The sequence below is a fragment of the Pipistrellus hanaki genome, assembly GCF_964339955.1.
Source record: "Pipistrellus hanaki genome assembly, chromosome: 5".
Lineage (NCBI taxonomy): Eukaryota > Metazoa > Chordata > Mammalia > Chiroptera > Vespertilionidae > Pipistrellus > Pipistrellus hanaki.
Genome location: NC_140507.1, coordinates 29779723 through 29794392, shown reverse-complemented (window position 1 = coordinate 29794392; position 14670 = coordinate 29779723). Strand labels below are relative to the sequence as shown.

Sequence of the window (14670 nt, the reverse complement as noted above, 5' to 3'; positions counted from 1 at the left end):
AGGAGGCGCTGAAAAAAAATAAAATAAAAAAAGGAGGGGCTGGGAGCCTGTACCGCTGGGGGTAGTGGCCAGCCTGAAAACAGCCCTCATCTCCTCACCTAGGCTGGCCACATTCCCATGGGGTGAAGGTCCCCGCTGAGGGGCTTGGCCAGCCTGCAAACAGCCCTCAGCCCCTCACCCTGCTAGGAGGGTCAGTTGGAGGTGATCAGGACAGTGGGGAGGCAGTTTGGAGCGAGCAGGCCAGCAGGGGGACAGTTGGGGGTGTCAGGGGGCCATTTGAGGGAGAGCAGGCTGTCAGCAGGAGGCAGTTGGGGGTGATCAGGCTGGCAGGAGGACATTTGGGGGGAAGCAGGCCGTCAGCAGGAGACAGTTGGGGGCAAGCAGGCTAGCAGACAGAGTGGTTAGGGGCAATCAGGCAGGCAGGTCCTGGCCTGATTAGAGCTAGCAGTCAGATTGTGAGAGGGATGTCTGACTGCCGGTTTAGGCCTGATCCCTGTAAACCAGCAGTAGGACATCCTTTGAGGGGTTCTAGATTAGAGAGGATGCAGGCTGGGCTGAGGGACACCCCCCACCATGCATGCATTTCATGCAGCAGGCCTCTAGAATAGCTATAAAAGGTAATATGGCCCTAGCTAGTTTGGCTTAGTGGACAGAGCATCGGCTTATGGACTGAAGGTTCAATTCTGGTCAAGGGCACATGCCTGGGTTATAGGCTCGATTCCCAGTGGAGGTTGTGCAGGAGGCAGCCAGGCTAGCAGACAGAGTGGTTAGGGGCAATGATTCTCTCTCATCGTTGATATTTCTATTTCTCTCTCCCTCTCGCTTCCTCTCTTAAATCAATAAAAAAATATATTGTAAAAAAAGGCTAATATGCTAAGTGTCTGACCATTGACTGGTTGCTGTAACACTCACTCGATGCAGGAACTGCCATGATGCCCACAGAGAAAGGGCATCGCAGACCTGGGGGGCACAAAGCAACACTCGGCTTCCCCCAAGTGGGACACAGGCCCTGCCACCACCCTGGAGCAACACCCCACCAAATCACTGCTGAGATCCCATGGCACAAAATGCAGCCCACAGCCCAGCCTGTAAATGGTGACTGTGGGCACCAGGTGATGATGTCCTGTAGCAACACCCGGCTTCCTCTCCCTAGTGACAACTAGCCTGCTTGCAGTTTCTCCAGCCCAGGAACACAACTTGCTTTACAGCCAGGTGCAAACATTTCACACTTTAACCAAATGTCTGTGAAGCATTTTCCCATGCCTCCTTTCATTTGATCCTCACAGAAGTCCTGAAATAGGTAGATAAAGAGACTCGGTGGAATCCTATTTTCTTTTCATTCGCCAGAAAATGGAGATTTAGAAAGCTTAGAAACTTGACCCGACTGAAAATAAGTAAGAAATGGTGGACCTTGAAAATGACTTCAGGTTTTCTCACTGCCCAGAATATTGTCAAACACTGCTGCAGTTAAATATTTTACTCTTTGTTCTCCCTGAGTGATCTATAATAATAATGATGTTGGTATTTACTGCTATGTTGCTGACAATTACCTGAAAGAGAAGTTGGGGTGTTTCACTGGGCTGGAAAAATTTTAGCTACATCAGAAACCAGGTCTAATTAAGCATGTTTATTCAATGTATATTAAAGGCTAAGTTTACTGGTGCATGTATGATACACATAAAACTCTCACTGGTGTGCCAATTGCACGCATGTGTTTCAATCTGTCATTGTTGATCACAGATTCAGCTGATACTTCTATTATAGAGAAAGGGTGAAAAGCGATATTAAAATATTTCCTCTAATTTCCTTTCAATGTGCATGAATTTGTGCACTGGGCCTCTTGTTCAGCCATAAAAATGAAGGAAATCCTGCCATTTGTGACAACATAGACAGCTTGAGGGCATTATGATAAGTGAAATAAGTCAGAAAAAGACAAATAGTGTATGGTCTCACTTATATGAGGAATATTAAAAAAACAAACCAAACATATAGAAAAAGAAATCATATTTGTGGTTACCAGAGGTGAAGGGTTTGGAGAAGAATTGCATAAAGTTGGTCAAAAGGTACAATCTTCTGGTTATAAAATAACTAGGGATATAATGTAGAACATGGTAACTATAGTTAACATTGCTTTATGATATATTTGAAAGTTGTTGAGAGTAGATCCTAAGAGTTCTTCTCATCACAAGAAAAAACACATTTTTTCTTTTTTAAAAATGGTTTCCTTTGAATCTTTGGTATTTTATGCATTTGTAACCTTATCTTAGAAGGATCTGGCGCTTCTCTGACTGCAAAAGGCATCCATTATAGACATGTCAGGGACCCCAACTGCAGATTCTGTCAAGTTATCTCTGGGAGAAGACAGGCATGCTCCTCTGCTAGAAGCTTTCCTTCCAGTCACCTGAATGCTCAATACCTTAATCCGTCAGGTCTCCATTCAAGTGTCACCTTACCAGAGAGGGCTCACCTGACCACCTATGTAAAATTACATTGCCCAAGTCATCGCTCCACTTTATTTTTGTCCCTGCACCTGCTCTGTCCCCCCCAACCTTTTAGAATGACCCTGCCCCTCTCACTAGACCAAAGCTCACTAACATGAAGAGACGGCAAGGGCCTTTCATTCACTGCTACTGAGAACAGTAACAAGCACATGCAGACTTGATTAATACTGATCACATGTATACATCTTCTTTAACAGCCCAGTGTTAAAAGTTAAAAGAATGAGACAGCTTTTGAAATTTCTTAATGGGATAAAAATGCTCTATATATGAGCAATTGCCATTGAAGTTAAAAAATAAATAAATAAAATCTACCTCAGCAAGTTCACCTTGAGGACATGTATCCTATAAATATTCTTGCATTTGAGCACAGAGACCCACATACAGTGATGATCACTGTGCTACTGTATGTCAGAATGAATGCTAGAAACAAACAAAGTCCATTCATAGAGATCTGGGTACACTGGTCTTGCATACTATATAAGTAACTAGAATCATACATGAAATACTGAAGCAGTTCTACATGCATCAATATGAAAGCACTGCCAAGTTAATAACAACAGCGGCTAACATTTGTGCCACAATGCTATAAGCACTTACATGAATTCTATTTTAAACCTTCCAATCATCCATTTTACAGATGAGGGAACTGATGATACCAGAGAGGCCAAATCACTTCCCAAGATCACAAAGCCAGAAAATGACAGGATTGGAATATACAGCCAGGTAAGCTGGCACCCTTACACCCTTAACCACCAAGTAACACTGCCTAAACAGTGGATAACAAGATTATATATAGTTATAGTTATATAGCTATATTTAAAGGTAGGTAGGAGGGGGAAGACTTTAAATATCTACTAGAGGCCCAGTGAACAAATTCATGCATGGCAGTGGGGAAGGATGGGCCCATGGGAGGTTGGCTGGCAGGGGGGAGGAATGGGGGAGGGACCATGCAAGATTGGCCACTGGTCCTGAGGAGGGAGCCAACCCTCGGCCCCCCTGGGAAAGGGGCCACGTTTGCTGCCACTCCCCCACCTCCCGTTCCCCATCCCAGCCTGGACCCAAAGGCCCCAGTGAGGTAGGGAGAGAAGGCAACAGTTGCTGGACCAGGCACAGAAGGAATGGATGCTGGATGCCGCCTCAGCCCTTGGCATCCCACCACTGCACACAGTTCCCCGCCTCCCATCCTCCTCCTTCCCTCGCCACCGCACCACCCCCGCATGGGGGGCGGGAGATCCCCAAGGAAGGGAGAGGACAGGAGTGAGACAAACCCTGTGTTGAGGCCTGACATTCAATAAATCACAGGGAGGGAGCCGCTCTGCTATGCACAAAAGCCTGTCCCAGAAGCAGGTCTCCACAAAAGGTTTAGCACCCGGGGGTGATGCGAGAGGAAGGGGCCACGGGAGCACACTGACTACCAGGGGGCAGCTCCTGCATTGAGCATCTGCCCTCTGGTGGTCATAGAGAGACTGGTCAACCAGTCGTTCCAATAGGTCATAACAGTCACTTAAGCTTTTATATAGATAGATATGCTCTTATGTGCATAGACTTTGTAAAAAGATACATAAAGACTAATTGCAGACACATCTGAGGGCAAGTGGGGGGATTGGTGGGATTGAGATTCTATTACTGCATACTTTTGCACCATCCCGATTCTTACACGTATTACATTGTGCAAATATTTATTGAGTCACTAAATTTTAAGTCTGGGATGGACCTCATCATTTTATTGGAGGGGTGTAAACTGAGTCACCGACTTGCCTGAGGCCACCCAAGTAGGAAGGAGAAGCCCTAAGGCAGTTCCAAGGCTCCAGACCCCTAGCCCTGGTGGGTTCTGCTGCCTTCTCTATTCTCTATTTCCACCATAGCTGACTCAGCTGTCACAACTGGAGACTTTAAAAATGTCCAATTATACAGAATTGGGGAGAAAATTATGATTTGGAATTCAAGTGTTGACATTTGAAAAATACCAACTCCCTTTCTCTGCAAGTACTTTAGCATGTTACTAAGGCTTTCTCTGCCTGTTTCTGGAAAGGTTATTTTCAGAACATTCCACTTAAACCTGGAGTTGCAGGGTTCTCTACTGTTTCTGGGAGCTGACACCACAATTTACATTAAACAAATGTTTTGAAAATTAGCTGTTCACAGTTCCAATTTCAGCTTCCCCCAGGGTTTTATGTTAGCCAAATATTCGTACAGTAAGCAGACAATGTGTTTTATTGTATGGAAGAAAAACAGACCACCATAACAGATTTCCTGCTTTTGTAATCAAGGGAAAAGTGGAGTGTTCTAGTGATTATTGGCATATGGTTATTAGAAACACTGAGTTCCAAATATAGCTACTAGGAGCTAAAGACACACACACACAGCTATATTTCCAAAAAGAAAGAAAAAACCTTCTTAGTGTTTGGTCAATTGGAAAGTTCAGAAAGTCATTGGCAAAACTACCAGGAAGGAATCAGGGTGACGGATAGCAAGGTTCAGCCCACTGCTGCCAGACACACTGGAATCAGAGAGGCTCAAACATCAAGGACCAGCAGACCTGCAGGAACAAGGGCCATGGCTCTGGCCACAGCCTGAGGATGGCTAGGCTGAAGGATGTAGTTCTGCCCTGCTGGTCCCAGCTCCCTGGGGCCCATGATCAAGAGATGATGGATTTGGCAGTTTTGTCTTTACACAGCCCTGGCCAGTGTGGCTCAGTTGGTTGGAACATGGTCCCATACATCAAAAGGTTGCAGGTTTCATTCCCAGTTAGGGCACATTCCTAGGTTGTGGGTTCGATCTCCGGTTGGACTACATATAGAAGGCAACCAATCGATGTTATCTCTCACATTCATGTTTCTTTCTCTTTCTCTCTCTCTCTCTCTCTCTCTTCCATCTCTCTCAAATCAATAAGCATATCCTTGGGTGATGATTTTAAAAATAATTAATCAATTAATAATTAATTAAAAAGGGTTGCACAGGTGCTTTTCTCCTCTCTTTCCCATCTTGCTCTACCTACCCCATCCCCCCAAAACCTCATCCCGGCCCAGCTGCAAATGTGAAAGGGGGAAAAGAAAATGTTCAATCTAAATTTATGGTTAGCAGGAATGAGAATGAAGCATTGTGTGAATTCCCCCGACTCTAAGCCTTCTCCAGGACTTGTGAGCTAGGTGCAGTGCAGCGTCTGGAAATAAACTTACAGGATGCTCTTCAATGCTAGGTTTCTCTCTCAAAGAGCTGGAGCAATTCAGAACCGGGTGGGGCAAGGTGGGGGTGGGAGGGATGGAGTGGGTGGTCTGTTAGAAAGAGGAATTTAGATTCTGATGTCTTCAGGAAAGCATTCGTTTGCACCCAGAAGGAGATACTAAAAATACAGCCTTTTCACCGCAACTAAATAAGACTGTGGCTGGGAGGTTAGGGGTCAGGAAGGTGCCCCATGTGGTGAGAACCAATCTGTCTGTGGCACAGACAGGCCCAGGGCCTGATCTTTGGACAGGTCAGAGGAGGGGATATGCAGGATTGTGGCTCTGGGTCAGGGCCCCTGGAGCCCATCCTAGGAGGTGACCTCACCATCATTCTGGTGAGAAGCGTGGGCTCGGTAGGAAAAATGTCCTTACACTGCATCAGAACCCAAGAGTCATTTCTAAAGAGTTCTTACTGAGGGTCTTACAAAACAGGTAGGCCACCTTCTGCCAGAGGTAATTTCCTCCAGTGTGGCTGGAGAAGGATGACTCCTGGGGGCACGGCAGGGTAGCACAGCCTTAAAATTCCATTTATTTAAGACAGAGCTTTAACAGCACTGCGCCTTATTTATTGGTTCTCAAACCAACTGTGACAACTGCTGAGAGGCAGGGCCCAGTGACAAAGGAACACACTAATGAGAGGATTTCATTTACCACAAAATGATCAGCATCCAGGACCTAGTCTCAGTCCAAGTTTTATCTAGCAGGAGGGCCTGAACAACGTGTTATTATTAACGAGGCAATCATTCTAATAAGCAAACTGTCTGGACTGTCCCTGCTGGAACATACTCAGAGTAGGACAAGTAGCCATGGCAATGCAACATCAGTTCTGAGAGTGCAGGAGCGAGTGGGCAGCTGGCACCTCGGGCAGGACTCATTGGTAGCTGTCTAAGTAGCAGGAAGATCCTGTACACACAGGTCACTTCCCACAGGCATGGGCATCCCCCTGAAAGACCAGGCATGAGGTCCTTCCATCCTTATCTTCCCGGAACCCACCTCACATACTCCTTGCCTGCAGGAATCCAGTCCCCCAACTATGTCCAGACTCTGGCCACTTGAGCAGGACTAGCCCCTCTGTAACCAGTTCCCACATGTTCCTCTGTAGAGCTGCACCCCATTGGAGGGATGAGCGCTCAGCAGAAGGGGGCTCTCCTGACAACCACCTATCTGCACTGTCCTGCCCTATCCCACATGCCCCTGCCAAGTCACATACCTTGGATTTCCGGGCCCCTTTCTTGCCTCCAGCTTTCTTTGACACTGGCTTCTTCTGGGATGGAGACTTGGCCTTTTTGGCTGGGGGTGGCGTGATGATGGCTTCCAACTTCCCTTTGGATCCTCGTTTCTTCGCTAGCAACTCAGGGTGGATGTTGGGTAACACCCCACCACTGGCTATGGTGACTCCTTTTAGCAGCTTGCAGGAAAACCAAAGTAGCAGATGGTGAGCTAAACCAGCCTGCCCCCGACCTTCAAGAAGTCAGTCCTGCCCATCTATGCTTTCCATTTTGGTTGGTAGAGTTCCTCCTTCCATGGCATCTACAAGGATGCTGATGGGACTCAGCTCACTACACAAGGAACAAGTCCTCAGAGTCCCTCACTGGGAGGGGAGGGGGATTCATTTGAGAGCCAAATACCTTGTTTCATCCCTGCCCCCCAATTCCAATAAGGCCTTTAGGAAAAAACACCCAAGGTGGGCACGGAAGCTGCTAACAGTCTAAAATGCAGTCCACACCTTTGAAAGCCAATAACATGCCAACCTCCCTCGGCACAGACAGCTCTATCTCTCAGGCAGCATGACTGGCTGCTCAGGTGTCTGGGGTAGGCTGGCTAGGAGAGCCCCGTACCTGATTTAGTTCTTCATCATTGGCCACGGCCAGCAGGATGTGCCGGGGTGTGACCCGTCCCTTCTTGTTGTCCCTGGCCGCATTGCCAGCCAGCTCCAGAATCTCCGCTGTAAGGAACAGAGAGGAAGAGCATATGGTTATGTTAGAGCAGTGGTCAGTAAACTCATTAGTCAACAGAGCCAAATATCAACAGTACAATGATTGAAATTTCTTTTGAGACCCAAATTTTTAAAACTTAAACTTCTAACGCCACTTCTTCAAAATAGGCTTCCCCAGGCTGTGGTATTTTGTGGAAGAGCCACACTCAAGGGGCCAAAGAGCCACAATTTGCCGACCACGGCGCTACCCCCACTCATGGAACTGGGAATGGACACAGGTATCAGTTCACAAAGCAGCTACCCTGAGGTGGGAAGCACACTTTGAGCTAAGTCACAGAGGTTGAAGTCACAGGAGGTTGTTGAATCAACCCCTGGTCCAACCCTGTTTCAGAGGTGAAGACAGAGGCTTACAGAGGAGAAGTGACTGGTCAAAGGTCATCAGTAGGAAGTGGTAGAGCTCAGATCTGAACTTATTTGCCAGAACAGAGCTGATGTCACCAAGACCAACCCTGATAAGCCAATAGTGTGGTCCCTAAAAGTGAACCGCATGGGTTTAGGGGCTTCAGGAGGCAGTAGCATTTTACAGTAAGTCTGTCAGTGGAGTTGATGTTGACCGCCTGCACACTCAGATTCAAAACTGGAAGATGACTGGACTTTTTACATAAAGTCAATGTCAAAAATACTGTCAAACCTTGGTTCTCAAATGTCTCCCATCTTGAACAATTCAGTTCTCGACCAAGTTGTTCAAAAAAAAAGGAAAGAGGAAACAAGGTCTCAGTTGTCAAACCAAACTTCAGTTTTCCACCTGATAAACCTTTCATGCTGATACCTCAGCATGACAAAAAGTGTCTCTCAGTCAACAAACTAAGGAGAAAATGCTTTTATTGCTGGTGAAATCAATGCTTAGCACAACTTTAAAAAAGAGGCCATCAAGAGTGCTAATTGCCAGCCCTACCTGGTTTTGCTCAGTGGTTAGAGCATCAATTTGTGGGCTGAAGGGTCCCAGGTTTGATTCTGGTCAAGGACACATGCCTGGGTTGTGGTCTCAATCCCTGGTAAGGGGTGTGCAGGAGGCAGCCAATCAATGATTTCCTCTCTTCACTGATGTTTCTTTCCCCTTCCTCTCTGAAATCAATATATATATATATATATATATATATATATATATATATATATATATATATATATATATATATTTTTTTTTTTTTTTTTTTTTTTTTTTTTAAGAGAGTGCTAATGCCCAGTGCAGATGGACCTATCTATCTTGGCTAAATTGAGAAGGGAACTTGGGAAGCCTAAATGACCTTAGGCCTCAGGTGCCATGAGTGCAAACTGCCTTCCTGGCCAACCCCGCTTGCCCTTTGTTCTCCCATGATCCTGGAGGAGGTGGCACATCTACATGCTATAGCCCTGACTATGGCCTGGGACAGAGCCAAAGCAGTAGTCTGACCTGAGCACAGACCCTAAGAGTAAGGGCACAGGAAGGAGAGCTGGTCACACTTGTTGCTGGGCTGGAGCCTGTGCAGCAGGAGGGCCGAAGAGGGGCAGCTGCATCATGGAGCTATAGCCCACGTGGCTGGCTTCCTGGCCTCCACGTGGGCTATAGCCCTTATATCATCCCTTCCTCTCCCCAGCCTGCCCCCACTTTCCAAGGCCACAGGGAAGCACTGGCCATCAGTGTCTGCAGATCCAGAATATACAGGAGGCAGGTGGATTACCACCTTTTCCCCATAATGTGCTAAGAAGTCTACAACAAAGAGGGCAAGAGAGAGAGAGAGACAGAGACAGAGATAGACTAACTCACAGTGGTGCCCTAAACCCATCCCTTTGGCAAGAAGATCGTTTGAAATTGCGGTTTCTCAGGAAAGTGGAGGGGGCCTGGTTCCTCTTCCTGCCTGATGTTAGTGAAAGGTCTCCCTAAGAGAAGGCACAGAGGCCGTTGGTGGGGCAGGAGGTGCGGGGGGGAGGGGGGATGTGGTCTTTTTATTTTTGGCAGTGCTGCTCTCTTGGTGCAGGGAAGATGGAGGTGATGAATGCAAAGCCCTGAGGGTGGGAAGGGGTGATTTGGGTAGGGGACAGGCAGTATATAACAGAGAAATAAAGCAATGGAATGACTTATAAGTAGCACCCATGGCTGAGAAATCTGAAGATCAATTCTCCAGAAATTCCTCTTAACTTCCATGAGCTTTTTCCCCCAGGAACTCCCACACTGTGAATGAAACTTCCAATGGCATAAGCTTCTACACTTGGGAAATTGCAAGGACTGGGCTCACTTACAGCTAATTAAGCAATGGATTCTGTGAGGACAGACTAGATCCACCTGAGAGTGACAATGAGGTGGAGTGGAGGGCCGGGGGGGAGGTGTGTGCATGGGGAGTGTTTGGGCTCCTTAGAAAGAGCTGGGCAGGGTGCCATTCTGTTGCCTTCTTCACCAAGGAACCAGAATATCCAGGACTCCATCCTTTTTGCAGCTCACCTTTGAACTCAGCCCTGTGGGGCGGGAGGGAAGCTGTATCAAGTGGGGACAACAAAGAGGGGCAGAAATCCACACCCAGTAGAATTGAGCAAAAGCCTTATCTGCCATTCACTCCTGCCTGTTTGCCAGAGGAACAGTTACCATAGTAACCCCTTCATCAAGGGACACAAAAAACAGAGCACCTGGGAGACACACCTTTTATGAGAAGTGGGTGCCCTGCCCCACTCCTACACTGCAGTTCACAGAGGGCTGGGCATTTTACAACAGCCAAGGAAGAAGGGGGAGAAATCTGATAACAAAAGTAGGAATCCAGTGCACATATTCCCCTGGCCAAGTATTCAGTAAACCCGTCCTTTGTCCTCAGTCTGACTGTAGAAGCCCAATCACGAAGGGCTTTCCTGGCTAAGAGAAGCTGCCTGCTGCAGGGGAGAGGGGAGGTCTAAAATGACAGCAACTGGACAAGATGGAACAGGTCCCATCTGCCCTCCAGGGCATGTTCGGGAAGGAGAGGGTCCCCGCTTATGAGGAATTGGGGCAAGGTGTGAACCACCAGGAGGCTTCCTGATTAGGTTTCCTTCCTAGTAAGTGATCTGGGCTTTGCAAATGATAGAAAAGCTAAATTATGGAAGTCCAGCTCAGCTAGGCATGGATTCCTGCCACTGCACCCTGAGCCATGGGGATGCCTGCCCCTACACACACTGGCTGCCTCCTCTGGGGTGAGGGCAGAGCCAGCATCAGGGGAGGGTTTCCTGCCCTTGATGCAGCCTGTGGTTTGGAAGGTTCCGGGAAATTCTAAAAAATAAAATAAAATAAAAAAATTCTGCTGGTTCAAGAAAGAGAACCAAGAGAACACCAGATCTACAGATGCAAATCCTTTTCTCCAATTACCAGAGCTCAGTGCTTGCACCCTCTCTTGGAGGTAGTTTTCAGGAGCCACAGCTCTGGGGGCTGTAACCACAACAAATGGAATCCATAAGAAACCCGGGAGGAAACTGGAAAGAGCAGTTAGGAGAAGAAACAGTCCCCTTACCAGGTTCTCCACCCCTCAAGTCAAGTCTTCCTGCCAGTGACAGTTTCATTTGTTTACCACTGACCAACTCTAGTTTGGGGCCCAAAGCACTTGTGGTCAACTCTGGAGATAACCCTAAGTATAGTAAGGCTCCCTAACTATAAACACTACAAAGGGGACATACTGAATGAACATCATCAGCCAGCTCATGTGCTATTTTTTAAAGATTATTTTATTTGTTCGAAGATCTAGTTTTCAAGACACCCCAGCAGCACTGCTCCCACTCCACAGCCTTTGTGCTGCCTGGACCATATCCTCTCCTCAGAGCAGCAAGCAATGCAAAGGCACCTTTGGGCCCAACTTTCCCCAGCCTCACTGAGCTCGATCATTTTAAGGCCACTTGACAAAATTCTCACAGCCTTGAATAACAGAATTATCTGGCAGCCTTTCCAGCTACAGACCAGCTGTCTGAACATGAATACCTTTGACAGGTCTACTTTCCAAGTTCACCCAGAGACCAAAGGCTTAGAGTCTTCCCCCCCCCCCCCCCCAAACATCTTGAACTGAACCATATCTGCTGGATTGAAGCATTCTGTCTATCTTTCTTTAGGGAGATGACATCATGGTTTGCAGAATTAGACTCCTAACAGCTAACAGGTGATGTGTGGGGGCTGCGCCAAACTCTAAACACAAGCCTTGCAAAGCAGAGAGTTAGGGGCTTCTACAGAGCACTTTGAAGCAACTCCTCTAACAAAAGAAATATTGAGAACAACAACCAGAAATCAAAGAAAAGCCAATGTTCACGTAATCCCGAGGAGAAAACAGATATTTGCTACAAAGCCAACAACATGACAAAGGAATCTGTTTATTGTCATTTCTTCCCAGTCACCAGGCTTCCATCAGCAGTTCGCTGAGTTCAGAACTGTTTTATTCCATCCCTGAAGACCTTAACCCATCGACCCCAATTGGAGAGTGCTGCTTAGGGTTTCCTGCACCCTAACTGCACCAGTTTCCTCCAATTCCCTCCACGGCCCAGAGTCCACTGGCTTACATCCCACCTTTTCAGGAGGTGAGTGGCAGAGTCTGAAACCTGCTGAGCCATCGACCCAGAGCTCCAGGGCCTCCCTTGTGACCAGAGCAAAGCTCTCCAGATCTGCCTATTCCAGGAGCCTCAAAAGGAACCAGGGATTCCACAGAGAAAAATAAAGACTACAGCAGTAATTGAAGGTGGTATTTTCTGTGCAGAGTATAAGGTATTTTATAAGAATGAGTCATTCTGTTGCTTTTCTGCAGATGTTCCAAATCTGACACAAACTTGTCCTGCTGTTAAGCCCATGTCACAGGCCTCTCATAGGGCCAGGGAGTCTAAGGGTCCAGGTGGCAGCATCTGTCCAGTCTCTCACCTTCCCCACAAATTTTCCCAATAAGACAGAAACACATTGGGGAGTTTCTAAAGTCAGCTAATTGTTTTTCATATTTCAAAGTAAAAAACAAAACAAAACTGCATTATACACATTAACAAAGAGATAATATGATTCTTGGCAAACGTTACCTTCACAGGTAATGTCTAAGCCACCAACACAGCCCAGTGCATGAATACCTTCCCTTTCCGGAAAGCCTTCCTCTACCTTCCCAAATCTCAGGAGTCTCTGTGTCAGCCACCTCCTCAGGCTGTCTTTGGTGAAGGGCTGGAGCCACCAGCACACTGTGGTTAGAGCTGGGGTCTTCTTGGTATACATCCCAGCTCCTGCACTATGCTGTGAGATGCGTCAAGACATAGCTGAGCCTCAATTTCCCATTCTATAGATGGGGGATGATAACTGAGGTTATCTCTAGGTTTTTGAGGATTAATGAGTTGCCAAGTTACTTGCTGAGAACAATGGGTACATGTAAGCTACTATAATTGAGGCTGCAAGGAGACTTGATCTTTTAAAAAGTAGAGCAGGCTGATTTCTAGGGGAAGAAAACTAGATTTCCCCCCTTTTCCTTTATCAAAATAAATGTCCAACTGGCTGTGGCTCAGTTGGTTGGAGCATTGTCCTGTGCACCAAAAAGGTTTTGGGTTTGATTCCTGCTTGGGGCACATATCTGAGTTGCAGGTTTGATCACAAATCAGGGGCACGGGGGAGGCAGTCAATCAATCTCTCTCTGTCTTTCAATCAATGGGGGAAGAAATCCTTGGGTGAGGATTAAAAAAATAAAAATAAATGGATGGATGTATAGATAGATGTGGATGACAGATAAGCAGAGGAAAAAGCAACATAGAAAACTGGTGTTTCCTCCCCCAATAGTTTACTCTGCTCTTCCACTTAACAGTTTACATGTGCTTGAAAAATGCACTTGAACCTGATTAACCTCAGTGCTGCCAGACTTGCCTTGATAGAATGCAGCACCCAGGGTGGCCCCACGGGCAGTCTCTGCTAGGGGATGGGGTCTAGGGCTTTTGTCTAACCCAGCAGGGTATGCTATGGCAGGGGCAGGACCAAAGCCGCTGAGACAGCACAAGTCAAGGTCCCAAAAAGGAAGGTGGGAGGAGATGTTTGGATTGGAGAAACCTGTTTCAATCTAGGGCCTGGCTAACAGCTGGGCAGGGCCCTCTGCCCCCATCAGTCACTTGCTCTCAAAGTCTTAAATTAAAATACAAGGAAATGGTTAATAGGAATGTTTGTTTTGATATGGAAAATCAGAGCCATTTGTTCTTCATTCATCTCAGGAAGGGGTGAACAATCAGAAATGTCTGTTGAAATGAAATGATTTGAAGAGTGTAAAGAGAAACTCACTTAAAGAGCCCTGACATGGTGCCATTTCCCAGATGGATGTTTAAGGGGGAAGCAAGTTACAGAACAGAGGCTTCTGTGGTGGGCTGCCATGGTGTAGGGAGCAGAGGCAATGCCTGTCATGCACACTGACACACTCATTCATTGGGACCTGTAATGCTTTGCCTCCTGGAAGTGGATTGGGGACTAAATCAGAGGGGACATTTTGCTCTACTCTCTGTGTGCTGTTTGAGTTTATATTGTGCACAGTTTATTTATTCCAAACGTGAAATGAAAACACAGTATAAATGAGAAGAGGCAGCTATGCTACATTCCACCTCACTGGCCTTCTCAACTCCATTATCACAAGCACCCTCCTGTCCTGACACCTGTCCCAGTCTGTTTAATCCTGCTTCTCTAAAAAATACACTGAAGTGTATTAAGATTTTTTAAGTTACTCTCATGGCTGATTGTTTTTAGGATAATCTGAGTGTTTTATAGTCAGAAAGGTCCCCAAGGGGCTGCCACTCCTGGGATCATCTGTACCAGCCCAGGGCCGGCTTTGTCTGCCCAAGCGCATTCTGATGCTGAGGGCCACTTTTCTAAGGCTTAGCCTAAACTCTATCACCCAGAATTTCACCTTCCCTTCACTAAAAGAACAACGAAGGGACATCAGGCAAAAAGCTTCTGGCCCTACAGTCAACCTTCAATACTACTGAGCGATACAACCCCTCAACACCTCACTGGGCACAGCCCTCTGTGGCTCCT

General features: G+C 46.8%; 1 protein-coding gene across 4 annotated transcripts in view; it reads right to left on the bottom strand.

Annotated features, from left to right (window-relative positions):
* MACROH2A1 (macroH2A.1 histone) overlaps positions 1–14670 on the bottom strand; it is a 67888-nt gene that overhangs the window by 33012 nt on the left and 20206 nt on the right. For all 4 annotated transcript variants that reach the window (XM_084886694.1, XM_084886691.1, XM_084886693.1 and 1 more), the window contains exons 3-4: positions 7564–7670; positions 6936–7133 (exon numbers count right to left, since the gene is read on the bottom strand). In XM_084886694.1, coding sequence (XP_084742820.1) covers positions 6936–7133; positions 7564–7670 — 305 coding nt within the window. The remainder of the gene's footprint in view (positions 1–6935; positions 7134–7563; positions 7671–14670) is intronic.